Genomic DNA, 25,802 nt, shown 5'->3' with positions numbered 1-25,802 from the left:
TCCCAGTGAAGGATCGTGGGGCTTGTCCCTCTGAGCTACAGGGGGTGGGAGGAGTGGGGCAGCTGGCAGGACCATTCGCCTGAGCAGGACTGCTGGGTGGGGGAGATGCAAGGCTGTACAAGGCAAAAGGAAGCACTCAGACTTTCCTCATCTGAAGCTGAACCCGCCTTCCTTGTGTTGGAAAAAAAAGAGATAAATAATTTACTAACCCTACACCCCACCCCACCCCCAGCTTTTTTTGTTTTACAAAACTTTAAAAAAGACCGTGGAAAAACAAAGACAGGAAGTTCTGAGATCCTCTCTAACATTGCCCTGCTGTGAGAAGGGCAAATGTGCTGTTTCCTGTGGTAACACTCCACCTGCTGGGGACTGAGGACTATGCCACCAAAACTCACAAAGGCATGAAACACATCATCATCCACCCTTTCCAATGTTAATTTAAGCACTTTTTGTAACGTAGGATCAAAGACAAAACTTAGGCACAGCACCACAATTGTGGCCACTGACTTCATATTAACTGAATTTTTCTTGCCTTACTGAAAAATGGGATAGTTCTAGCAAAAAACAAACAAACAAACAAAAAAAGACTAATAATGGAAAACCATCTTTTTATGCTAAAACCTTAAGGCTGGAATTCCTAAACTGAATGCAAAAAAATGGAAATGCTTCTAAGATGGGTGTTCCATTGCTACGTAAATAAGACCCCACTAGACTAGTTCAAGGTAAAAGTGGAAGTTCCTAAAATGATACTTCTGGCACCCATGCTGCTCTGTGTCTCTGGCTGGGCTGCAGCCCCATTCCTTCGGGATATTGCTTGGGTTTTCTTCTCTTCATCTCTCTGGGTCTTAGTCACCTGATACACAAGACGTAGCTAAGGCCAGCCGTCCTGCAAAGTGGGCCTCAAGGAATCACAAACTTGATCACAAAATACTTCGTAGATATTTAGACTTTCATCTTTTAAATTAAAAAATAATGTAGACTTTTAAAGCCCATGTTTGCCAAATGCACAAATTCTCACCATCTCTGTCCCTAGCCTACTGCTCAAAACTTGAGTTGGCCAAGTTGTTCTTTAAAAAATGTTAATCTAGGGGCGCCTGGGTGGCTCAGTCGGTTGAGCGTCCGACTTCGGCTCAGGTCATGATCTTGCAGCCTGTGAGTTCGAGCCCTGTGTTGGGCTCTGTGCTGACAGCTCAGAGCCTGGAGCCTGCTTCGGATTCTGTGTCTCCCTCTCTCTGCCCCTGCCCAGCTCATGCTGTCTCTGCCTTTCTCTTAAAAATAAACATTAAAAATGTTAATATTAAAAAAATGTTAATCTACATGATTTACCTTTGTTACTCTGTCCATTCTCCTTCTGGGATGAGAAAGAAGTTGAGGAAAACAGGCAATGAAGATAAAGTACTCACGGTATTTCACGTAGCGTGGCCAAGCTGAGAAAGCCTTAGCAAGGTGAAAAGCAATTCTCAGGAGAGTAAAGGCCGTTTCCTAATGTTGCTATATATATAGCTGAGACAGGTACTAACTTCTCAGTACTTGGAGGCTCACTCTCAACTGAATCACCTTTTTCCAGCTCAATTACTGCTGCATGCATGCAAGTCTTACCCTATTCGGTAGCCCCCTAAGTGGCCTCCTGACCCCCTTCAAAAGACGTTCCCCACTGCTACTGAACATTCTACTAAAAAGGAAACTGAACTCGTACCCTTCAACTCTGCCCCTTCATTCTAAAGCTTTACCCTAAGGACACTGAGACTGGGAAGACAGCCACAGAGCATAGTAGCTGAGATCACAGATTCTGAAGCCAGACTGCCCGAGTTCAAATCTCAGCTCACACACACCCGGCCACGTGACTGAGGGCAAAGTATTTGTTTGGTTTGGGTTTTCTTAATTTTTTTGGTAACAGCTTCACTGACATAATCCATGTATAACTCACTCATTTCAAGTATATATTTCAATGGTTTTCAGTCTATTCATAGAGTTGTGCGACCATCACCGCAATCAATTCTAGAAAATTCTCATCACCCCCCAAAAGAAGCCCTGTACCCATTAGGAGTCATCCCCAGTTTACCTACCCTCCCTGGCCCCAGGCAACCACTCATCTGCTGTCTCTATTGCTTTGCCCTTTCTGGACCCTTCATACAGATAGAATCATATAACATGCAACCTGTCACGTGTGGCTTCTCTCATTCAGCAGAATGTTTTCGAGGTCTGCCCACGTTGCAGCGTGTCAGTACTTCATTCTGTTACAAGCCTGAATACTATCCATTCATCTTATTTATCCATTCCTCCCTTGATGGACACTTGGGTTGTCTTCACTTCTTGGCTGTTCTGAGCAACGCTGCTGTGAACATTAGTATACAAGGTGCCGTGTAGACATGTTTTCAGCTCCCCGGGGTACACAGCTAGGAGTGGAATTGCTGGGTCATATAGTAACTCTGTGTTTAAACTTTTGAGGAAACAACCTGTTTTCGAAGGATATTTAATGAAATGTGGAAATGCTCTCTTCGTTGGATAAAAACATTTAAGAATACACACGTGACAGGTATGTATGCTTAAACATTACGTACTTCTGGGTATATGTATGTATACAAATGCATTTCTGTGCTTTCCAAATTTTCTATAAAAATTATGGTCAATTTTATAATCAGGAATACAAGGATTGATTTTTTTTTTAATGTAAATATGAGCATGGTATCCTCCTGCTTAAAATGCTTCAAAGGCTCCTCATTACTTACAAGACCTCACGCAAATCTCTGTGCCGGCCCTGCCTAGTGTCTTTCTCTCTCCTGTTCCAGCAATACTGAATTCTGTGTCGTTTCCTAAATATACAATCAGTCCTTTTGCATGTGCTGTTCCCTCTACCTGGAATTCCCTTTATGTGCCTTGACACGCTCTCCCATTAATGCTTCACACAACTCATAAATATGAAAGCAACAGTATCAATTATCCCTATTCATGAGGCAACCTAAGCCAGTGCGCTACTCCAGGGCCCTGGGTGGGGGGTGGGGGGTGGGGGGGGTCTCCATCTGCTTCAAAAGGATACGTATAATGTTAAAAGCTTTGGCGTGTTATTGGCTTTAAAAATTAAAGCCAGAAACTTTTCCAACTTCAACTTTAATTCTGGAGTCCAAGAATCCTGAAGAAAAAAAAACACACACACACAAAGAAAAATAATAAAGTACTACATCATTAAATGCCAACAGCGTTGTCAAATTGTGTGTGGCCTTTGGTTTAAATAACCCCATCCAACACAGTTACTGAAATCAAAAGCAGATGCCTTGGCTGTTGTGTGATGCTGCGAAAAATAGGTTTTAGGACATCTGACCAATTCTTTATAAAAGATTCAAATGCCCACAGCAGGAAGAAAGAACAGAGTTCTTTCATAAACAAGGAAAAAAGAACCCTGTACATGATTTGAATATTTCATGTGATTTAAACACAGGCATGACAAATAACCTTATGAGGTTGAATGCCAAGAAGAATTCAGTAGAGTTTAAGTGTGTAAGGCGCTGGCAGGCACACCCAGTTATCACTAAGTTACTAAAAGTTTCCCAAAGAAAAAGACTCATTTCCATAAATTTCATCTAGATAAGAAAAAAAAAGGACAGAAGCTGTTATCTGCCTTAAATACCGCATCACGTCAAGAATTATGATATACTTTTAGTTTGACTTGTCCCTTAATTATTTGTCTCAAATAATGCTCACTGAGAAGGAAAGGACTTAAGTAGTAAAAGTGTGACAAGCAATTCTCTTTCTCAGGACAATTTTCCTTACAACCTTTATGCAAGAATATCTACCACACAAACCAAGAAGCTCCACAAAAAAAGAAGCAATATCTTTAAAACTTCGTATCTACTTACCTCTTAGGTCCTGCCCCACCCCCAGCTCATCGTCCTTGTCCGCACCTCCCACCCCACCCATTCTATCCGGGGCATCATCTGGCTTTTTGAAAAAATACTGTCTTATATTTTAAAAAGATTGTGTAGGGGCACCTGGGTGGCTCAGTAGGTTGAGCATCCGACTTCGGCTCAGGTCATAATCACAGTTCTTGAGTTCAAGCCTCGAATCAGGCTTTGTGCTGACAGCACGGAGCCTGGAGCCCACTTCGAGTTCTGTGTCTCCCTCTCTCTCTGTCCCTCCCCTGTTATGCTCTGTCTCTCTCTCTCTCAAAAACAAATAAACATTAAAAATAAATAAATAAAAATTAAAAATTAAGATTGTGTAAATCCCTGACATGGCACGATCTCTTTATTTATAATGTGTGTTATGGGTTGAATTGCATCCCCTTAAAAAGATACGCTGAAGTCCCAACCTCCTCAGAATGTGAGGTCACTGACAGGGCTGCTGTAGATGTAATTAGCTAAGATGAGTTGTACTGGACTAGGGTGGTCCTTCATCCAACATAACCAGTGTCCTTACAAGAAGGAAATTTAGACACAGAGAGAAGATGGGCCTGCAAAGACTGGGGACTGGAGTATGCTGCCATGAGCCAAGGGACACCTGAAACTACTAGAAGCTACTAGAAGCCAGAAGAGGCGAGGAAGGCGCCTCCCACCTAGAGGCTTCACAGGGAGCACGACCCTGTGATTTCAGACCTCTGGCCTCCTGACCTGTGACAGGAAGCTTCTGCCATGGAAGCCCCCACTCTGTGGCCCTCTGTCACGGCAGCCGCGGGAAGCTGACAGAGCGTGCCGCAGCTCGAGGCTTCTGTGTTCAACGCACAGGAGAGAATCGCGGGAAAGGACTGCTATGTTGGTCAACATAAATCAAGACATCTTAAAAAACAAAACAAAACAAAACAAAACCTTTGGGACATGCAGACTTGCAGCTAAATTGCTCTGTTGCTGACTACTATTTTGCATAACCAACAAATCTGTATTTCCAACTTAACTACTGACCTTATGATGCTCTGCTAATGACAGGGATAAATAACATTGCGATAGAACCTCTTTGGGCAATAAATCCCTTATTTTTTTTTTTTCTTGACTGCTCTTATTCTTCTGTTTGAGAACAAGGACGTTTCCCAAGTCCAATGGGCACCTGCCTCCCCAGCTCCCATGGGACGAGGGGAGCACGGGGCTGGTTCTGCTGTACCGCCTGCACAAAGCCACTCACCCTCTTCGTGTCATAGTTTCTTCACTTGTAGAATGTGGACTTTACACTAGAATGATTGTCTGACTTGTTTTTTCCCAACAGCAAAGCCCTCTGATCACTCAAAATCTTGCCCAGAACCCTAATAAATGAAATGAGTAAGAGTGGGGCTATTCCTGGGGGGCAGGGGGCAGAGCTCAATGCTGGACTCTCCCTGCTTACCCGCTTACCCGCTGCCTTCTCCCCCCTCGCAGGGCGCACAAGAATTCCTTCCATTTCTTTCGGTCTTCACTAATTAAGCTTAACTTGGCTCTTGCTATATGAGCGCCCAAAAGTTTTTCTGGAAGTAATCATTAGAGGAATACCCAAGTATTTCTGCACGGAGATGCTCACTGACAAACTGAGTTTGCTGAAAAGAGCTCACTACAATCGCTACAAAGGAATTTCCTTTTCTGGCAGCTCAGCAGAAATGATAACCTGAAAAAGCAATGAAAACAACTAAAAAAGTTGGATAAATAAGCCATCTTATAAAATGCATCCCTAAGTGGCATGAAAGGAAAGGCAGAGGCTAAAAATGAGTTTTCACTCTAAGGATAACCCCGAGTCTTGAAGACCTTAAACTTCAGTTCTAAGAGCTGTCACAAGACGGAAGACAATAGGATCCAGATGCTCATAGTAAACAATCTAAAAGAAGACCCTTGCATAAAATTGGGATCCCAGGGCACCTGGATGGCTCAGCTGGTTAAGCGTCCAACTTCAGTGCAGTTCATGATCTTACAGTTTGTGAGTTCAAGCCCCGCGTTGGGCTCTGTGCTGACAGCTCAGAGCCTGGAGCCTGCTTCGGATTCTGTGTGTGTGTCTCTCTTTCTCTGCTCCTCCCCCACTTGTGCTCTGTCTCTGTCTCTCAAAAATAAATAAATGTTAAAAAAATTTTTTTAATTGGGATCCCAAAGGGCTATGCCATCAGGAAAAATTCAAGGATGAATCAATCCACTGCCTAGAAGGGGACAGCAGGGAAGTCGACCTGTCTTGACCTTGACATTAGGTAGAAGGGAGGAAAAACTTCATGTGAAAGTTCATAACCCAAACCAGTCCCATTAAAAATTGCAGCCTAAACTGACACTGTCTGTGTGGTTCCCAAAGCCTTGAACAAAGAATTTGATTTAAAATGATTCTGGGTTGGTAATGCCCTAGATGACTGAGATGCAAACACAGATCTTCTCTGAAAGAATCAAACTGCACTCAGGCCTCAAAAAAAATCCCTACAAGTCCCACATAAAATAAAGTCATTATCAAAACTCAAAATAACTGATTTTTTTTTTTTTTTAAACAAGGATGGGCACCTGGGTGGTTTGGTCGGTTAAGCACCCGACTCTTGATTTTGGCTTGGGTCATGATCTCATGGTTCCTGAGATCAAGTCCTACATCGGGCTCCATGCTGACAGTGCAGGGCCTGCTTGGGATTCTCTCTCTCTGCCCCTCCCCTGCTCGTGCTCTCTTTCTCTCTGAGAATAAATAAACCTAAAAAAAAAATTTTTTTTTAAAGAAATAAGACCCATGAATGAGAACCAGAAGACACAAAACACAGCAGGATCAAATCTACAAAGGCTCCTGATATGAAAATTAACAGATAAAGAATATAAAACAAATGTTTAATATGGTAAAGAAATGAGAGAGACTTGAAAATATGAGCAAAGAATAAAAGACTCTAAAAATAATTGAAATTACAAATTCAATGAAGAGATTAAAGAACAGATTGGACACAGTTTGATGGGTAAATCTGGGAACGAGAAAATAGGTGTGAATAAATCACCCAGAATACAGCCCAGACAGAGATCACAAGATGGGACATATGAGATGTTAAGGAACAAGGAGGGCACAACATTGTGAACGTACTTGACACTTACTGAACTGTACACTTCACGATGGCAGAGATGACAAATTTTATGTGTATTCTGTCACAGTTTTTTTAATGAAGAAAAAATAGACACAGAAGACAGAATGCACAAGTCTAATGCAGATTTCATCAGATCTGTAGATTAAATGTAGATTAATCAGATACCCAGAAGAAGATTATAAAGAGAATGGGGAAGAGGCAATGTATGAAGAGAAAACGATTTTCCAGAGTTGTTGAAAGACACAAAACATCACATCCAGGAAGCCCAACAAAGCCCAAGTAAAAATAGAAATCTATCCCCAGACACATCATAGTGAAATTACACAATCTTAACGGCCAGAGAAGCGAGACAGATCGCCCACACAGGAGCAGCAAGTAGACTGATGGCCAACTTCCAACAGCAGCAATGGGGCGAGGAGAGGGGACAATCATACCTTCACTGTAATAAAGGAAACCAGTTGTAAACCTACCAGTCTGCACCCCATCTGAGAAAGCGACCAAGACATTTCAGACAAACGAGAACTGAAAGAGATCTTCAAGTACAGTTGATTCTAAAGGAATGTACATAAGGCAGATGAGAAAATGATTTCTGATGGAAGGTCCTTCATGCAAGACGGAACAAATGCTGGCAAATATAAGGGCAAATCTATACACACGCAGATGGAATAAAATATAATACCTGTAACTTGTGGGGTTAAAATATATAACTCAAATACTGGACAACAAGAGCAAGTAAACTGGGAAAGGGGTGAATGAGGCTAATGCATCCCAAGGTCCTTGCAGGAAGAGGACGCAGATATTAGCTTTAGATTTTATTACAGAAACATACTAAAGCATGTAGGATGGCCATTGAAAGAACACGTAGAGAGTAACAAAAGTAAAAACAATGGAATAAAATGACTCCCCGTGAATACTGAACTCTGCCTCAGAATGCCAGGCCAGAGCGGGCCAGGTGCCCACGGCAGCCTCAGCTGGACCCGTCCCTGACTGCCAGCTGCACCCCTGCCTGGACCTAAGCTGGGGCCACATTACCGCGCCATCATTTTCATAAACTGAAGTCTTCCCTCTGAGAAAATCTAACATTTCTTTTCAAGTTCCATCACCTTCCTAACCATTTTATATCTTCAACCTCCTGGGAGAGGAAGGGGGTAAAACTAAATTTGGACAGACAAAGAAACACAAACACAGAATTCAACTTCGGCTACTCTACAACGAGCCGGCTTTGATGGAATCAGTCAGCTACCTGGCCTTCTAAATTTAGCAGCCACTTTTTAGGAGTGATGGAAGTCGTGCGACTAAATTATAACAGGATAGGAAACGGAGATATGCTGGCTTTGGAAAGAGAAGTGTATCTGTTGTTCAGTGGCACAGAGGACTCTCCAAAGAGATTCTTGGAAACACTGTGAGATCTTTCTTTAGGAAAAGCAAACTGCATCACTATTGTTTCTGTCTCTTAAACACACTTTAATAAGCCTCTCAGGGGACATCTTAATTTTATTAGGTCAATAAAAATTACTACAATGGATAAACAAACACTGATAGTAAGTAGTATGCTGAAATGTCAACTAATGTGAAATATAACAACTAAAACAGCTACAGGCAAGTAGTCTGAAGGAAATAATAGTAACAGCCAGGTAATCGGACATAACCAAGCAAGTGAGACTCTGAATACAAATTAAAACATACATGGCAGGCAGTTATGTAAAATAACCTAGTTCTTTTCACGCTACTATTTTTCAATGTAATTGGAAGACTTGTCCTTTCGATACCAAAAAAAGGATGCACAGAATGATTTAGGAAGTGCGTACACTTAAGAATATTTATGTCAGGCTGGGTTAACAAGTCTCAGTACAACCAAAAATCACACTCTATGGCATAAGGAAAGTTTGTCAAAGAAATGATCTGAAAACAAGCAAGTTTTAGGGTGTTTTTACAGCATCATTCAGAAACCACTAGCATATACAAGATGAAACCACAATGTGGCCTGGGATCTGATTCAAGATTCAGAGGCTGTCACTCACCTGGAAGAGCTCTTTAAACGAGGGGTGTACCATGGGGTTGGGAACAAAAGGCAGAGCGTAGAAAGGGAGAAACTCTGTGGTCTGGCTCAACGCCGCCCCTTTGGTCTCCAGGTAGGTTTTGAAATAAGAAATCCTCTCACCCAGGTCCTCTTTGTCCTGCAAAGAAGGGAAGATGCTCGCCCGGGGTCTCCTGCTGGACGTCCAGTCCCCTGTCCATCCCACCCTTTCTCCGAGGCTCCTTCAGTTCCAGCCACGTTGGTGGCATCCTCCCCACGAGGCCCAGGAAGCGGGCTCTCTCCAGCCATTCTAACACCACCCCCAATCTCACTCCTTGATCAAACTTTGTCAGGGATTAAAGAGAACTAGGTATCTAGTTCAATATGCAGCCCTTTTACTTTATTATTGCTATTTTCTCATGTCCTTAAAATTCTAGACATCATTTCTACTGGCAGGACAAAACCTCACTTTGTGGGTCTATTACAACTTCCTTAACCAAGTCCCCCATTATTAGGTATCTGCACTGTTTTCCCTCGTCAGATTATCATAAACATTTGTCTGCATCCCCCAGGGTTCCCTCAGGTGAGACGTCTAACGGTGAACAGGTGGACCTTTACAGTTTTTTGAAACAGAAGCTTCCACAGCATTCCTCCTTTCCTTTTGAAGCTAAGGACTGATTCTGCGGGCTTCGCCGGTTCTGTGAGATCCAAGGCAACTCAGTCCCCCTCAGGCTTCGATTTCCTCCTGCGCCTCTTTGAGCCGCTCAGCCTGGAACTGGGTGCTCTCCTTCCCTGACCACCTGGCCGCCCCAGTTATGTGTGCCCTGTGTGTGTCTGTTTCCAATCAATGCATCTCATTCTGTGTACACTGTGAATCGCTTCTCGGCCTTTTGGCTAAGATCAAGTGTAGCAGCTCCACTGTGAAGCCCTCTTCTGGCCACCGGGCTTAAAATAAGATGCAACATTGATTGATTTTCTTTATAGAACAGGAATAGGTATAAAGAAAGTGAAAATCTCCCATGATCTCACCCCCCGTGAGCACTGTCCTGATGTACTCTGAAGCTACCACGATGTACTGTGGAGCCGCTCCCTCCACCACTCACCCCTCCTCTGGCCCTCCTGACATTTTAATGAGTGAACACAGGTGCTGGGGCAGTAGCTAATACAAGGAGAAGCCACTAAAGAAATGCACGCGGTCAAATGTCAGCATGGACCTGCTCCCTTGTGTCACACATTCTACACTCGGAGACACTTGGGCCCTGCCCTCCGCACACCTGCGCACAGCCTGAGACGGCCATCCAGCCAGTGCTCAAATGGACCTTCGCCAACTGGCGTCTTTCCGCGGCTTAAACTTAAACTTCTCTTATGACAGTCTAATATGTGGTCTCAGTAACTGTTTTCTTAGACATACACGTATATATTTCAAATTGCCAAATAAGGAAACTTTATTTTGCTGAGTTTTCAAAAATTTGAGGCATTGGGGAAAACCGTGCAGCTTGTAAGACAGAAATTATTAACTCTTCATGTACACTAGAAAATAAACTGCTGGGAATCAGATAGAAAATCATTCACAGGGGTGCCTGGGTGGCTCAGCCAGTTAACGGTCAGACTTTGGCTCAGGTCATGATCTCACAGTTTGTGAGTTTGAGCCCCGCGTCGGGCTCTGTGCTGACAGCTCAGAGCCTAGAACCTGCTTCGGATTCTGTGTCTCCCTCTCTCTTTGTCCCTCTCCCGCTCATACTCTGTCTCTCTCTCTCCTTCTCAAAAATAAATAAACATTAAAAAAAAGAAAGAAAGAAAGAAAGAAAGAAAATCATTCACAGGACACAAGACACCTACTCCTTGGAAGCGATACGATAAAATGGCTACAAAAACTAAATTAATGCTCAACTGCAAAACAAACAGTGCACATCCTCCTTGAATACAGCACTCAGACCCACGCAAGTCACAAGAGGAACCTACAGGTCTCCCCACGGAGTGTTTCAGAAGATAGATGGCAAAATGGATGTGAAGATAGAATTCCAACTTCTGGGCAAGGGGGTCACCATCACGGATGGAACTGGGAACGTGCTCCTCCCACAGATCGAAGAACACCTTCTGGTCTCCGCTGTCAAATGCAGCAATGAGGTCCTTCTGTGGAGAAGACAGGAGACCGAACCCCAGTCACAAGGGATGGCCATTCTCCCAACACCCCAGATTATCCCAACCCACCCAATACCCCGGATACTCCACACACTCTGGGGTTTCAACGTGATAAAACTCAGTCTCCTTTCCAAGATAAAGGACAGAAAGATAGAGAGCTAGAAGGCTTCAAGCATCTGAGGCTGAGATCTCTGCAAACCAACCCTGGTTGCGATATCAAGTCTGGGCTTTGAAAGGATCAGTTGGAACAGTGAAGTCCCTGAAGGGGGAGGAACCACTCCCAGGCCAAGGGCTTGAGGCCAGAAAACTCACAGGCGCACACATACCCTGTGGACTCGCTGACCCGCAGCGCGCAATCGATAAAAACCAGGCCAGACCCAGAGCCCAGTCAGGCCTCAGCGGAGCTCACCCCGCCCACAAAGCAGCTTGCCAACAGCACAGCTGTGAACCGGAGCTCATCTACGCTGACCCGTTCAATCCCAGGCCTGGGATGCTAACGCATGTCCCACTGAGATGGCACTCGGGAAGTGACTACAGATCCCAACACATCCATACGGTGTCCACAGAAGCAGAGAAGCACAGGCACAGCTAGAGGAAGGGGCTCAGGCCTGGTACCATTCCGACCTCGGGGCTGTGCGAGTCTGAATATGCAGGGCAGACGGTTTCTGCACTTACTGTGCAATAGCTGAGACAGAGAATTCTGGAGAAAGGAGGCGGCGATTATCACGCCGCCTGCCTCACAAGAAGAATGTTAAGTGTCCCATCGCAAATACCTGCTGCATAATTTTGTGGATTTAAGTATAAGGCAGAATGGAAAGAACTTCCTAACAGTCCAAAGCAATGTGATTCATATTATTTTCCTGATGATATCAAATGCCCAAGATACTCAGACCTACATTTTGTGCTCATTTACAAAAGTTTTTCTTGGAGTGGATTTTCTGTGGAACCTCCAGGTCCCCCCACCCAACACCATTATTCATCACTATTATTTGGTCATTGTATTTTTACACTTTGTTTTTTCTTTTACGCTTTTGAAAAATGGCTTTATAGTATTCCTCTATAACTGCCTCTTTGGTTAAGGTTGTTTATAAATGAGCTTGTGAATATCATAAAATGGAAATAGACTGAACAATGTTGCAGTGTCTGGTTATACTTGAAGATATTCATTAGTAAAGAATCTTCAACTACAATTAGTACAGAAATGTTCTCTATGTCATGTGATCAAGAGCATCTGAATATTGGGGCGCCTGGGTGGCTCAGTCGGTTTAGCGTCTGACTCTTGATTTTGGCTGAGATCATGATCTCACGGTTCGTGGGTTTCAGCCCCGCGTAGTAGCTCTGCGCTGACAGAGGGGGAAGCCTGCTTGGGATTCTGTGTCTCCCTCTCGCTCTCTGCCCCTCCCTTGCTCTCTCTCTCTCTCTCTCTCTCTGACTCTCTCTCTCTCAAAAATAAACTTAAAAAAAAAAAATCAGAGAAATGCTGTTTAAAAAAAAAAGAACATCTGAATATTACCTTACTCTGGAAGGTCTTGGCATATATTTGAATGCAACTCAGAATTTTTCAAAGTAAGTCCTATAAAGAAATGTCTGCCTGCTCAGAACCATCCTCTTGCTGTTACTCAGCCTTGGTAACAGCGAAGGACAGCCTGCCAGCAACCAGAGGAAGAGCGGTGCCCAACAAAATGTGAGCAGCCGAGCTCTGCCTCCTCTGAAAGAACGAGGAAGCCCATTACTGGCCGCCGCAGGGGTGGAGGGGATCTTCCCAAGTGGCAGTGCTGTTGGGGCCTGACCCCACGCCAGGCTCGCCTCTGTTGAGCTCTAAGCAAACCCTGCCATCCCTGCGAGCTGCTCTGGAGGAAGCATTCTCCCATGACAGGTCTAGTGACCGAGAGCTCTTCGTGTGAATGAGTTTACTGTAGATTTGGGAGTATTTTAAGGCTTTGAGTCAAGGTATTCTGTCAGGTGCCTTGGCAGAGTCCACATGTCAAATGGGCCATGTATAGTCTGTTCTAAATTCTACATTTGTAGGGGCGCCTGGGTGGGCCCGTTAGTTAAACATCCGACTTCGGCTCAGATCATGATCTCACAGTTAATGAGTTCGAGCCCCACGTCGGGCTCTGTGCTGACAGCTCAGAGCCTGCAGACTGCTTTGGATTCTGTGTCTCCCCTTCTCTCTCTGCCCCTCCCCTGCTCATACTCTATCTATCTCTCTCTCAAAAATAAACATTAAAAAAATTTTTTAATTCTACATTTGTAGACCTGTGACCAGATTTATAGATCTGTACCTGGAAACAGTCCCTGCATTTAAAATAATATCTACATACAAAGCAATCCAGTATTATAACTCATAGAGTCACAAATATTAATGACCTTCTCTTATATAAACCATGATCTCAGCCAGAACCACCAAGATCAGAATATTTACACGCCATCAATAGTAACTTATAAACACAACACACACACACACACACACACACACACACACACACACACTGCTTAAAGAACAGCGCTTAGGGAAATTCTCCATTTATTGAGTGTCACTGAAATTGTGCAATATCTTTGCTGTTTACTTTTGTTTGGGATAGCCATCATGGTGGGTATGGCTGTACATTGGAGGGGCAGAAAAGATATGCTTGTGGCAATCAGAAAGTTGGAAGGTTTTTCAAGTTACAGAAAAATGGACCTGAATGCATCTGAGAGATACAAACCAAAACCACAAGATATCACTTCACATCCATCAGGATGACTACTATCAAAAACAAAACAAAACAAAAAATAAAACAGGTGTTGGTGAGGATGTGGAGAAAGTATAACCCCTGTGTACTCTTGATGGGAATGTATGATGCAATTACAATGGAAAACTGTATGAAGGTTCCTCAAAAAATTAAAAACGAACTACCATGTGATCAGTAACCTACTGCGGGTATAAATCCAAAATAACTGAAAGCACACTTATGTTCGTAGCAGCGCTATTCACAACAGCCAAGAGGAGGAAGCAACTCAAGCGCCCGCTGATGTATGAATGGATAAACAAAATGTGGTACAGACACATAACATGACATCCTTCAGCTTTAAAAAGGAAGGAAATTGGGGTGCCTGGGTGGCTTGGTCAGTTAAGCGTCTGACTTCGGCTCAGGTCATGATCTCACAGTCCATGACTTCGAGCCCCGCGTCGGGCTCTGTGCTGATGGCTCAGAGCTTGGAGCCTGTTTCGGATTCTGTGTCTCCCTCTCTCTCTGCCCCTCCCCTGTTCATGCCCTGTCTCTCTCTGTCTCAAAAATAAATAAACGTTAAAAAAAAAAATTTTAAAAGGAAGGAAATACTGTCACATGCTACAACATGGGTGAACCTTGAGGACATTATGTTACGTGAAATAAGCCAGCCACAAAAAGAAAAATACAGTATGATTCTACTTATATGAGGTATCTTTAAGTAGTGAAAGTCATAGAAACAGAAGTAGAATGATGGTTATTAGGGGCTGGGGGGAGGGAATGTGGGTAGTATTGTTCAACGGACAGAGTTTCAGATTTGCAAGATGAAAAAGTTCTGGACATCTGTTTCAGCACAACATAAATATATTTAACACTACTGAACTGTATACTTAAAAATAGGTAAGACGGTAAATTTATGTCATGTGCTTTTTAAATCACAATTTTAAAAAAGGCCCCGGAAACACTGAAGTGTGTGCGGCTGGCGCTGCGTGTGATGTCAAACCGGTTGCAAAAAGTACACGGCAGCCATTTCTGGAGACACCAGCTACACAGAGAAGTTTCCAGACACAGAGCTTATCCTGCTTATGTGTGAGTTTCACAGAAGATTCTGAGCATTTTGCTAGTTAGCTATCAAGGATTTGTTAGATTCCTCTCAACGGTACCTTCAGTTAAGAGATGCGCACATAGTTTTCCAACTTGCGGGGTAACGGTGGGTGGCCCTCCTTCCTTCTGAAGGAACGTGGGGAAACTAGGTGCTGAGCGCCCAGGACTGAGGCTGAGATTCTGAGGAAGAAGCTCCACTCTGGTTAGGAACAGCCTCTGTGTCCAAGTCTAACAATGGCTCGATTCTGGTTTCATGTTCTGAAAAATGTGCTCTGGGGAAGGGAGGTGCCCCGCCAGGCCGCCCACGGTAGCAGCATCAACAGAAGAGTCTGTGTTTGACATGGCGGCAGCTCAGTGTCCAGGTGCCTGAGGTCTGGAGGGACACTGGGCAGAGGGCACAGCCCCAAGGGCCACTTCAACAGTGCCCCATCCAAGGGAGTTGGGGATCAGGAACAAAGGGAGCGTGGCTGCAGCCTTACTTCCAGCTCGTCGATAGGACTCAAATTAAGTGTCAATTTTTTCCTGGAAGTAGGCGTATCAGAACAAATAAAGTTATTAAAATAATAAAATCATGCAAAGCTGAAATACACCGTCTCAGGAAGCAGCATGCTCTCCTGACACTGAAGGATTCAAGGTGAACCAATCACTTACTTGGAATGTTACAAATGAGATGGAGGCATCGAATAACAGATCGAACGAGGACCTTTAAGGTCCCTTCTAATCCTGAGAGCTGAAGCCTGTATAACATCTGTCCTCCGCAGCCCCTGGCGTTCACTGAACTGCTTGGCCTTCCTTTCAGGACACTGCCTTTCAGTATGACTCTCGCTCCCTGCCCCCTCCAATCTCCCCAAGAGAGAATGAGAGCACCTGGAGGGCTGAGGTTTGTTTTGGTCTGGTTCACCACCGTGTCCCCAGAGCCTAAAATTCACAACCTATGCTGCTCAGGATGGAGATCACATTTGTTTCTGTTCCTAAGCATTGCATGGTTTCTTCTTTTTCTTCTTCCCAAGAAATGTACTTATGTGAAAGATATTACATCACAACTCACTTCCTAGAGAAGGTATACAGATTTAAAGATGACATTACTCATTCATATGAAAACACCTAAGCATCTAAAAGTCACTCTGGGGTCGCTTGGGGGCACCTGGCTGGCTCAGTCAGTAGAGCATGCAACTCTTTTTTTAAAACAAAGTTTATTTATTTCCCGGGGGGGGGGGGGGGGGGGAGAAAGAGAGAGAGAGAGAGAGAGAGAATATATCCCAAGCAGGCTTTGCACTATCAGCACAGAGTCCAACACAGGGCTCAATCCCATGATACATGAGATCATGATCCAAGCCAAAATCAAGAGTTGGACACTTAACCAACTGAACCACCCAGGCACCCCTAAAGCATGCAACTCTTGATCTCCAAGTTGTGAATTCAAGCCCCACGTTGGGCATAGAGCTTACTCCAAACAATCAATCAATCAATCAACAAATAAACAAACAAACTAAAAGTCACTCAGACCAAGTTCCCAGAACAATGCCAATATTCTCTAATAATGGCATGTTTTACAAGTAGGGAGCATCTTGATTATTGACAGAGATCAAAGAAAAGCAAAATGTTACCTGGATGACCAGTGATTTGGAATCCCTTAAAGAGCCACCTGCTGTCTTAGATAATGGCTTTCCTTTTATTTTGCATTCTTTTGAAAATGTTTTCAAGGTGTCTTCAAATTCAGCAAAATCTAAATACTATAAAAAAGAACATAAGTGTATATACATTTCTCTATTTTAACATCAACAAAGTAACTGCCTTTGAAGTAACTGTACCAGCTCCGTGTTATCACCAATTCATAACGGGGTTAATCTTTGGGAGAATTTGGGATCCAGCTTACAATTTACTTGGTTGACACACATGCCAAGAGCCTAGAAAGACAGTATCACAGAACATGCTTATTTACAGAAAATAAATTTGTTTTCAGGAAAAAAAGAGTGAGCTGCACGATTCATTACCATTATTAATAGAAACAAAATGACGTGTGCAGCAGCCTGAAAAAGGCAAAGGTGATCTTCAGAAGGTCTGATGGCTCTGGGTCTAGTAGGTCTCTGGGAATCTGCTACTTGAAACAGGCACTAGAAATGCCTGTCCTTAAGAACAGAAGATAAAAGATGGGCAATGTCGGCAGTGACCTTGGAGCACGGCACTAAAGCTCACTGCCTGTCTAGAGACGCCCCTCTCCTTTGCCTTCCCCACCATGTACTCTACCGTCGTTCTCCACACTCCTCTGCCCTCCTTCTCAGTTTGTGGCAGTCACCTCCTGCCACCTCCTCGGGGTAGGCTACTTCCCCAGGCCCTGTCCACAACCCATTGCTGTGATGGCTTTAAGAATTTATTCATGAGATGGGGCGTCTGGATGGCTCAGTCGGTTGAGCGTCTGACTTTGGCTCAGGTCATGATCTCACGATTCATGGGTTCGAGCCCCGCGTCGGGCTCTGTGCTGACAGCTCGGAGCCTGGAGCCTGCTTCGGATTCTGTGTCTCCCTCTCTCTCTGCCCCTCCCCCTGCTCATACTCGGTCTCTGTCTCACAAATAAATGTTAAAAATTTTTTTTTTAATAATAAAAAATTTTTTGAAAAAATAATTTATTTACGAGCACACCAAAAAATGACTAAGCTTCATTTCCGGGAGAGATGCCTTGCTCCGCTGCCGTGGCTCGCGGTGCCTACTGGACGGTTAATCACAGAATAAAACAGCAGCTGCGGTTTCTTTAGCACCATCGACATGCTAGCCCCGTGCTAAAAGCAATAGAGAATATATAAAAGCACACGGTGTGGGTCCTGTGCTTCAAAAGCTTTCATTGTAGGAAACCTAAATGTCCATTCACAGGTAACAAGTTAAGTAGACGCGGCCACTCAATTTGAAATATTCGACAGCATTAAAAAGTATGAGGCAGATCACAGGAAGGCAGTCACACTCCACTACTGTGGGGGGAGAAAAGCCAAGCTTCAGAACAACATGTACGACAGCGTATTCTATTTTGTAAAGCAAACTATAGACATGTACGTGTATTTTGCATATTCACTGAAAAAAAGTCTGGAAAAATATACTAACCCATTAACAGTGGTCGCTGCAGGAGTGGAACAGGGTAATGAACTTTTTATATTTCCACATTGTTTACATCTTTACCATGAGCACGTTACTATTATAATTTTCTTTAAAGAAATCTTTTCAAGTGACTTTAAGATTTCAATTTAGGGGCGCCTGGGTGGCGCAGTCGGTTAAGCGTCCGACTTCAGCCAGGTCACGATCTCGCGGTCCGGGAGTTCGAGCCCCGCGTCGGGCTCTGGGCTGATGGCTCGGAGCCTGGAGCCTGTTTCTGATTCTGTGTCTCCCTCTCTCTCTGCCCCTCCCCCGTTCATGCTCTGTCTCTCTCTGTCCCAAAAATAAATAAACGTTGAAGATTTCAATTTAGTTATGAAAACAAAAAATACATATATAATGGAAAACAGATAACTCTAATGTAAGGATAGAAAACACATTATAAGACACTATAAAATGTGTTGCATTATAAAACATGAGTTTTCAAGATCTTTTTTTCTGTGACCTATGTGTGGTAAAACATACCTCTTTCACTAGTGCAAGTAATTCTGATTCGTGAGCCAGAACATCTCCCATATTGAACGGTTACTGTTAATTCTCACGGCAGCAAAAATCTCTACAAGGCAAAAGCAGAAGATAAAAGCTTTCACTACAATCATCTGTGAAGTCATAAAAAGGTGGCTGTGGTGGGCAGAATAATGGCCCCCCATCCTAACCCCCGGAGCCCCTGACTATGTCGAGCTGCACATGGAATTAAGGTTGCTAATCAGCTGACCTTAAAATAAGGAGAGTATCTATGATTACCTGGCGGGCCCAGTGTAAGCACCATGATCCTTATAAGGAGACAAGAGGGTCAATGTCAGAGTGATGCACTGCTGGCCCTGAAGATGGAGAAGGGACCCCACACCAAGGAGTGAGTGCAGGCAGCCTCTAGAAGCTCGAAAAGGCAAGGAACAGACTCTCCTCCAGAGCCTTTAGAAATGAACAAGCCCTGGGCCGCCCGGTGGCTCAGTCAGTCGAGCGTCCGACTTGGGCTCCGGTCACGAACTCCCAGTTTGCAAGTTCAAGCCCCACATCGGGCTCTGTGCTGTTAGCACGGAACCCGCTTTAGATCCTCTGTCTCCCTCTCTCAAAAATAAACATTAAAAAAAAAAATGAACAAGCCCTGTGAACACCTGGATTCTAGCCCAGGGAGACCCATTTTGGGCTTCTGACCTCCAGGTCACTAATTTTATGGTAACTTATTACAGCAGCACTAGGAAATACAGAGGCTAAAGTCCGACGTAATTCCTTCTTCTATGACAACTACTTAAAATGAGTGTGAACATGGGCTAGAAGGTGGTGTAAATGAGGATCAAGGCTTGCTATTGAGATTGGGGACGATTATTTTTCTAATGTGCCACAGTGTGGTATATGTAATTCAAACGATCAAGACCACAAAGTACATTTTAGAACAAAACAAAATTTGATAAGATTCATTCACTTAAGAAGGACATGCATTAAAATTAATCTGATATAAATAAACACAGAGTCACCAATTCCTCACACAGCCTCCAAGTAAAAAACAGTAATCGGGGGCACCTGGGTGGCTCAGTTGGTTAGGTGTCCAATTCTTTTTTTTTTTTTAATTTTTTTTTAATGTTTTTATTTATTTTTGAGACAGAGAGAGACAGAGCGAGACAGAGCATGAGTAGGGGAGAGGCAGAGAAAGATAGGGAGACACAGAATCTGAAGCAGGCTCCAGGCTCCGAGCTGTCAGCACAGAGCCTGACGCGGGGCTCAAACTCATGGACTGTGAGATCATGACCTGAGCGGAAGTCGGACACTCAACCGACTGAGCCACCCAGGCGCCCCGAGGTGTCCAATTCTTGATTTCGGCTCAAGTCATGAGCTCGCGGTTGTGAGATCGATCGAGGCTTGCGTTGGGCTCCATGCTGGGTGTGAAGAAGCCTGCTCAAGATTCTCCCTCTCCTTTTCTCTCCCTCTCCCTCTGCCCCCCCACTGCACATGCACACCCATTCTCTTAGAAAGAAAGAAAGAAAGAAAGAAAGAAAGAAAGAAAGAAAGAAAGAAAGAAAGAAAGAAAGAAATCCGTAATGTTTCCGGAAGACCATAATCATTTAGCCTCACAGTAATGGAGGAGGAAGTGATACATATTTTCACAAGTGTTAAGGTTCACGCGCTAGAGAATTTATTAGGTCAGTTTGTTTTTGTTTCTTGTTTTCTTTTAGTTACATGTAAGGATGCACAACGCCTATGTACATGTCCAAATGTTTAAATAAACAAAACACTGCAAACGTTTTGAAGAAGTACTTTCTACTTTTTCTGTCCCCAGGTGTGCCCAAAGCAGCCACTCCCTGAGCCGCACCCCCAGGCTCTTCACCCACACTGGGTGCCCATAACCAGGGGAATGAAAAAGCCTGTGCACTAATACTAACTACCCACTCACTGGCATCTGATCTGGGGCAATCACCGAAACTCGGAGCCTCTTTCATCTGTGAAATAAAGTGGGGAATTGACCAGATCTCTTCTAATACTAAGAACACAAGATTCTGTAACATTACATCTGCCCGTTACAGTGCATTTGATTTGAATTATTTGAGCGTAAGTCGGGTAGATTAAATTTAGTAACTTGCCCCGTTTTCATTCTCTGTCTCACCATCATCTTGTGGCCCCATCTTTCCCAATGATCTTTCCTCTCCTGCTTAGGACCCTCCTGGGGTTCCACCACCCTCCGGACCAAGGCCACGCTCCTTACGCCCACCTCTCAAAGGCTACACAGCTTGGCCTCCCACACTCTCCTTTGCTCTGTGAACTTGAGGTACAAGGGCCACCGAGTGGCCGCACCCACCGGACGCCCACAGCTCACGCCTGCCTTCTCTCTGCACTTCCCGCAGACACCCTCCAGGCACCCCCATCTCATTCAGGTCTCTTCTAAATGTCACCTCCTCAGAGAGCTTGCCCTGACTACCCTTCCTAAGGGGTGAGCCCCATCACTTCTAAGTCTTCCGTCCTGCTTTATTTTTCTCAACAGCACTAACCACCATCTGACTCGAACACCCATCCGCTTAAGTACCGCTCGCTGTGGATTCAGGAGCTGCATCCCTCGGTGTGCCCAGGGCCCAGGCCAGTGCCTGGCACGCTGTAGTTGCTCAAAAACAACGAATGGAAGTGATTTCAGATATGAGGAAAAGACAGCAAGAAGGGGACAGAGCCTGGAGAAGAGGGGTGTGGGGCTCTTTTAGACGGTGTGGGCAGAGAAGGCCTCCCTGGGAACGTCTGGGTGGAGACGCGAGGGCCTGAGCACTCCCGGATCCGGGGAGAGGGGTCTGCGAGCGTGGAGGCCACAGAGCGCTGAGGACCGGGGTGGGGAGAAGCGAGGCAGACACAGGAGGCCTCGAGGCGCGGGCCAGGTCAGACAGGCCTTGTGTGGGCGAGCGGCCTGAGCGTGATGGGAAGCCCCGAGAGGGCCCTGAGGAGGGACTGCCAACCCCGATTTACGTTTCCCGACAGCAGTGTCTGCTGTGTGGGGAGAGGCTGAGCGGACCGTGGGCGGAAAGGGGGTCATGGCCGAGCCCGAGCTAGTGACGAGGGAAGTCTGGACGAGCCGAGGGGAACCTCGTGAAGTGTTCGGGTTCCAGCCGTGAAAGGGAGAGGTGCACAACCTGCTGATGGACTGGAGGTCGGGGGTGAGGGTAAGAAGGGAAGGAAGACACGCGGGCCTGAGCGGATGCCATCTGTTGAAGTGGGGAGGAAGGGGACAGGGGCCGTCTGACAGGTCGTCAAGAGTTCTGTTCCGGCCATAGTCTCGCAGGCCCACGAGGCATCCCGGCGGGGTGTGGAGAAGGTGGGTGCGTGGGAGCCCGAGTAAAGGGGAAGATGGGAGCTGGAGATCAGCATTTGGAAACTGTCAGCATAAAGATGGCATCTCAGGAGACAAGGGTCCTACGCGGATGGGACTCCTAGGGAGGAGGCGTAGCGGAGAAGAGCTCAGGCCCGTGCCTGAACCCTGGAGCACTCGGGTACGGGGGCTCAGGGAGACAGAAGCGGCCAAAGCAGTGACTTGTTGGTGGGACACAAGCGGGAGACTGTGGCACCTGGGAGCCAGGGAAGGTGTTCCCCACGTCAACTGCCACTCTGCACGGTCGAGGAACACGTGGGGGGAAGACTCAATCCTTGGATTTGACAACACGGGTTTGACAGTGACGTGGACAAGAACAGTGAGGACAGGCACCTGAAAGGAAAGGCTTAAAGAGAGAAGTCACAAAGGAGAGACAGGGAGATCTGTCACAGAAAGGAGGGAGGGAGTGGTGTCTCAAAGAGATGGGAGGTGTTTTAAGGTAAAGAAACTCATTGACGGCTGGAAGAGAAGGTGGGAACCAAGCAGACTACGGAAACGTGGCAGGATTTCCAGTGCTGAGAATCTGCTTAAGACACATGGACTCGAGGGGCGCCTGGTGGCTCAGTCAGTTAAGTGTCTGACTTTAGCTCAGGTCACGATCTCGAGGTTCATGGGTTCCAGCCCCACGTCAGGCTCTCTGCTGTCAGCACGGGGCCTGCTTCGGATCTTCTGTCCCCCTCTCTCTCTTCCCCTCCCCACTCACACTCTCACGCACAAGGGCTCTGTCTCTCAAAAATCAATATGAAAAAAAAAAAAAAAAGACACATGGACTTGAATCCGAAACCTGGAACCAGTCTGCACAATTCTGCAGTTTTTTCAGCCACTTTCAGCCGTCTGAGTTAGGTGAGCCAGGGTGAGGTTTTTTCTGGAAGAGAGGGAAAAGAGAAAGCCAGTGTAACAGTGATGGAGCACTGAGGCTGGAGGAGGGGGGAGGTGCACAGGGGATCGCAGAGCAGTGAGAACGTAACAGGGTCAAACACCTGCTTAAGAGGCCCGGGGCCTGGGGCACCTGGGTGGCTCAGTTGGTTAAGCGTCCGACTTCGGCTCAGGTCACGATCTCGCAGTCCGTGAGTTCGAGCCCCGCGTCGGGCTCTGGGCTGATGGCTCGGAGCCTGGAGCCTGTTTCCGATTCTGTGTCTCCCTCTCTCTGACCCTCCCCCGTTCATGCTCTGTCTCTCTCTGTCTCAAAAATAAATAAAATGTTAAAAAAAAAAAATTAAAAAAAAAAAAAAAAAAAAGAGGCCCGGGGCCTGAGATCAGCGGCAGAGACACACTCACGTGAGCTTGAAAGAGAAAAAGTGGGACCAGAATGGAACAGGTGCTTGATCTGGGAGGCGATGCCATATTAGGACATTCGTGGCCACAGCAGGGAGTGGAGAGAGGGAATGGAGGAAGAAGACACCTGAAAGATGAAGAAAGCAGAGGGGCACCTGGCTGGCTCAATCAGTTAAGCATTTGACTCTTGAATCCGGCTCAGGTCACGATCTCACTGTTTGTGAGATCGAGCCCGAGTCTGCACTGTCAGTGCAGAGCCTGCTTGGGAGTCTCTCTCTCTCTCTCTCTCTCTCTCTCTCTCTCTCAAAACAAATATACATTAAAAAGAAAAAAAAAAAAGATGGAGAAAGTGGAGTGAGTGGCCAGAATGGGGAAATCTCCAAAACAGAAGGAGAGGAGGTGGAGGGGCAGACAGTGAGCCAGGCGCTACAGCCTTTGAGGGGCAGCTGCGCCCCCAGTAGGTTGGTGGCAGGGAGGAAAGGCCGGGGCACGTGCTTCAAAGGAGCTGGGGGTTTTGACGAAGGGAGACAGTGACGTGGATGTAGCAGGGAGCGCACCTATCCTTCCTGGCACCTGCAGGCCTGCCAGGGACCTGAGGAAAGACTGCTACGGTTTGAGGACCACCACCTCCTCAGCCCTTCCCTGGACCCCCACCACCTCTGCCCCACAGCAGGCCCGCCAGCGGCAAACCTCGATATCCCCCCCACACCACATGCTCTTCCACAACTCCAAACCGTCTGTCTGATGCACTCGCCCCACCACAAACCTGACTCATCAGGGTAATTTAACCCAGAACTGACCTCTTTCAGGAGGTCTGCCATGAACCCCTCCCCTTCCTTCCCTATCAAGGAAATGCTCTCTCCTCTGAACTCTACATTTACCTCTACTGCTATACTTATCACCCTGTCTACAAAGGCAGGGAGGTGGATTTAAATTTGATGTCTCCAGAACCTAACAGAGCCTGGTAGGCATCACAGACACCCAAGATATTTACAAACAAATGATGTCCAAGCAGAGAGAACAGAATTTTGAAGACCAGAGAACAAGAGAACGTTGTTGTTTTTGAGAACGCAAGCTCTTCCTACCTCAGGGCCTTTGCACATCCTCTTCTCGCTGCTTACAACACTTTCCTCCTCTTTCTTCACCTGGCTAATCCCTGTGCTTATAAACATCACTTACTCAGAGAAGTTCTTCAAGACCACTATTTGAATGGGATTCTGCTGTGATGATCTCTCAGTGAATGTGAGCCACTGCTGGGTATTCTATTACTCTGACATCTTGGAAATGAGAATTTCATCTAAACCTTTATATCATAAAAAGTTCACTTTAGGGGCGCCTGGGTGGCTCAGTCGGTTGGGTGGCCGACTTCGGCTCAGGTCATGATCTCACAGATCTCTCAGAGCTCGTGAGTTCGAGCCCCGCGTCGGGCTCTGTGCTGACAGCTCAGAGCCTGGAGCCTGTTTCAGATTCTGTGTCTCCCTCTTTTTGACCCTCCCTCGTTCATGCTCTCTCTCTATCTCAAAAATAAATAAACGTTAAAAAATTTTTTTTAAAAAGTTCACTTTAAGGGTTTACTGTATGCCAGGCAACATGCAAGATGCTTCACATTTAATTGTCACAACAAAACTGAGAGATGAATATAATTTATATTATTTTACAGATGAGGTAACTGAGGCTCAAACAGGTTGAGATGCTCCCAATAATCCAGCCAGTAAGTGACAAAAGTACGAATTTAAGACCAGATATTAACCACTACACAAGTACTACCCAAAACGCTGGGACCGCCTCAATCAGGATCGCCTGGGATGCTTCTGCAAATGAAAATTCCTAGCGCCACCCTGATCTTACTGAACACCATGGCAGCACGATGCCCAGAAACTGATTTATACAAACTCCCCGGATGACTTTTATGCACACTCGAGTTTAAGAACCACTGCTCTACTTTATGCAGAAACTAGACAAAACTTCTTCAGCCATTCTTGAGGATTGCTTCTTAATTTCCGTAGAATAGGGCTCTAGGACCTACAAGCTGATCGAATAAGGGGAAGGCTATGGGATTTGTCTGGAAGACGAAACTGCAGTGATAGCATCCTAGTTTGGCTTAGACTGGATGAAGTCTGGAGAGGAGGTTAGCTGAGGCAGATAACCGAGCGGATGGATCTAAAAGCCCCAGGCTACCCGCTCGTGCCGCCACTACCCAGCTGGACGACTGGCGGCCCCTTCCAAGTTCGGTCCACTGCAGCACAGATCAGAGACTACTTGCGGGAAGCGGCTGGGCCCGTCCTCGGTTTGCCCAGGAGGCCGCCTCGGGCCCACGCCAGAGTAAGAGCCCAGGACGGCCGACCAGAAGTGGGGGCGTTCGGCAGCGGCTGCCAAGCTGGCTTTCCTCTGGGGCGAGGGCTCCGCAGAGCTTCGGCCCTCGGGCCCCACCACTGCTCCTTTCCGCCCGGGGATGGCAGCCTCCAGGGCGGCCCGGCCGCGTCGGAGGAGGCGCTTACCTGCTGCACGGCCGCGGCCGCCCGCGCCAAACCCGCTCCGCCGCCACTTCTCCAGCTGTCGCCCAGGCAACCGGCGCCGCCAGTTCGACGT

The 25,802-nt window shown here is 46.0% G+C and overlaps 1 protein-coding gene across 3 annotated transcripts in view; it reads right to left on the bottom strand.

Moving 5' to 3' along the window:
* Positions 1 to 25,802, bottom strand: part of ARMC9 (armadillo repeat containing 9) — a 151,459-nt gene extending 125,657 nt beyond the window's left edge. For 2 of the 3 annotated variants that reach the window (XM_043578144.1, XM_043578146.1), the window contains exons 1-7: positions 25,712 to 25,801; positions 18,563 to 18,653; positions 16,564 to 16,689; positions 10,962 to 11,132; positions 9,004 to 9,159; positions 3,038 to 3,130; positions 1,327 to 1,351 (exon numbers count right to left, since the gene is read on the bottom strand). In XM_043578144.1, coding sequence (XP_043434079.1) covers positions 1,327 to 1,351; positions 3,038 to 3,130; positions 9,004 to 9,159; positions 10,962 to 11,132; positions 16,564 to 16,689; positions 18,563 to 18,613 — 622 coding nt within the window. In that variant the 5' untranslated portion in view covers positions 18,614 to 18,653; positions 25,712 to 25,801. Of the gene's footprint in view, positions 1 to 1,326; positions 1,352 to 3,037; positions 3,131 to 9,003; positions 9,160 to 10,961; positions 11,133 to 16,563; positions 16,690 to 18,562; positions 18,654 to 25,711 lie in introns of all 3 variants that reach the window. The other variant, XM_043578145.1, reaches the window with a different exon arrangement.

The sequence above is a fragment of the Prionailurus bengalensis genome, chromosome C1, assembly GCF_016509475.1.
Source record: "Prionailurus bengalensis isolate Pbe53 chromosome C1, Fcat_Pben_1.1_paternal_pri, whole genome shotgun sequence".
Taxonomy (NCBI): Eukaryota; Metazoa; Chordata; class Mammalia; order Carnivora; family Felidae; genus Prionailurus; species Prionailurus bengalensis.
Note: the sequence above shows the minus strand (reverse complement) of the source record. Positions and strands in the feature narration are given on the sequence as shown.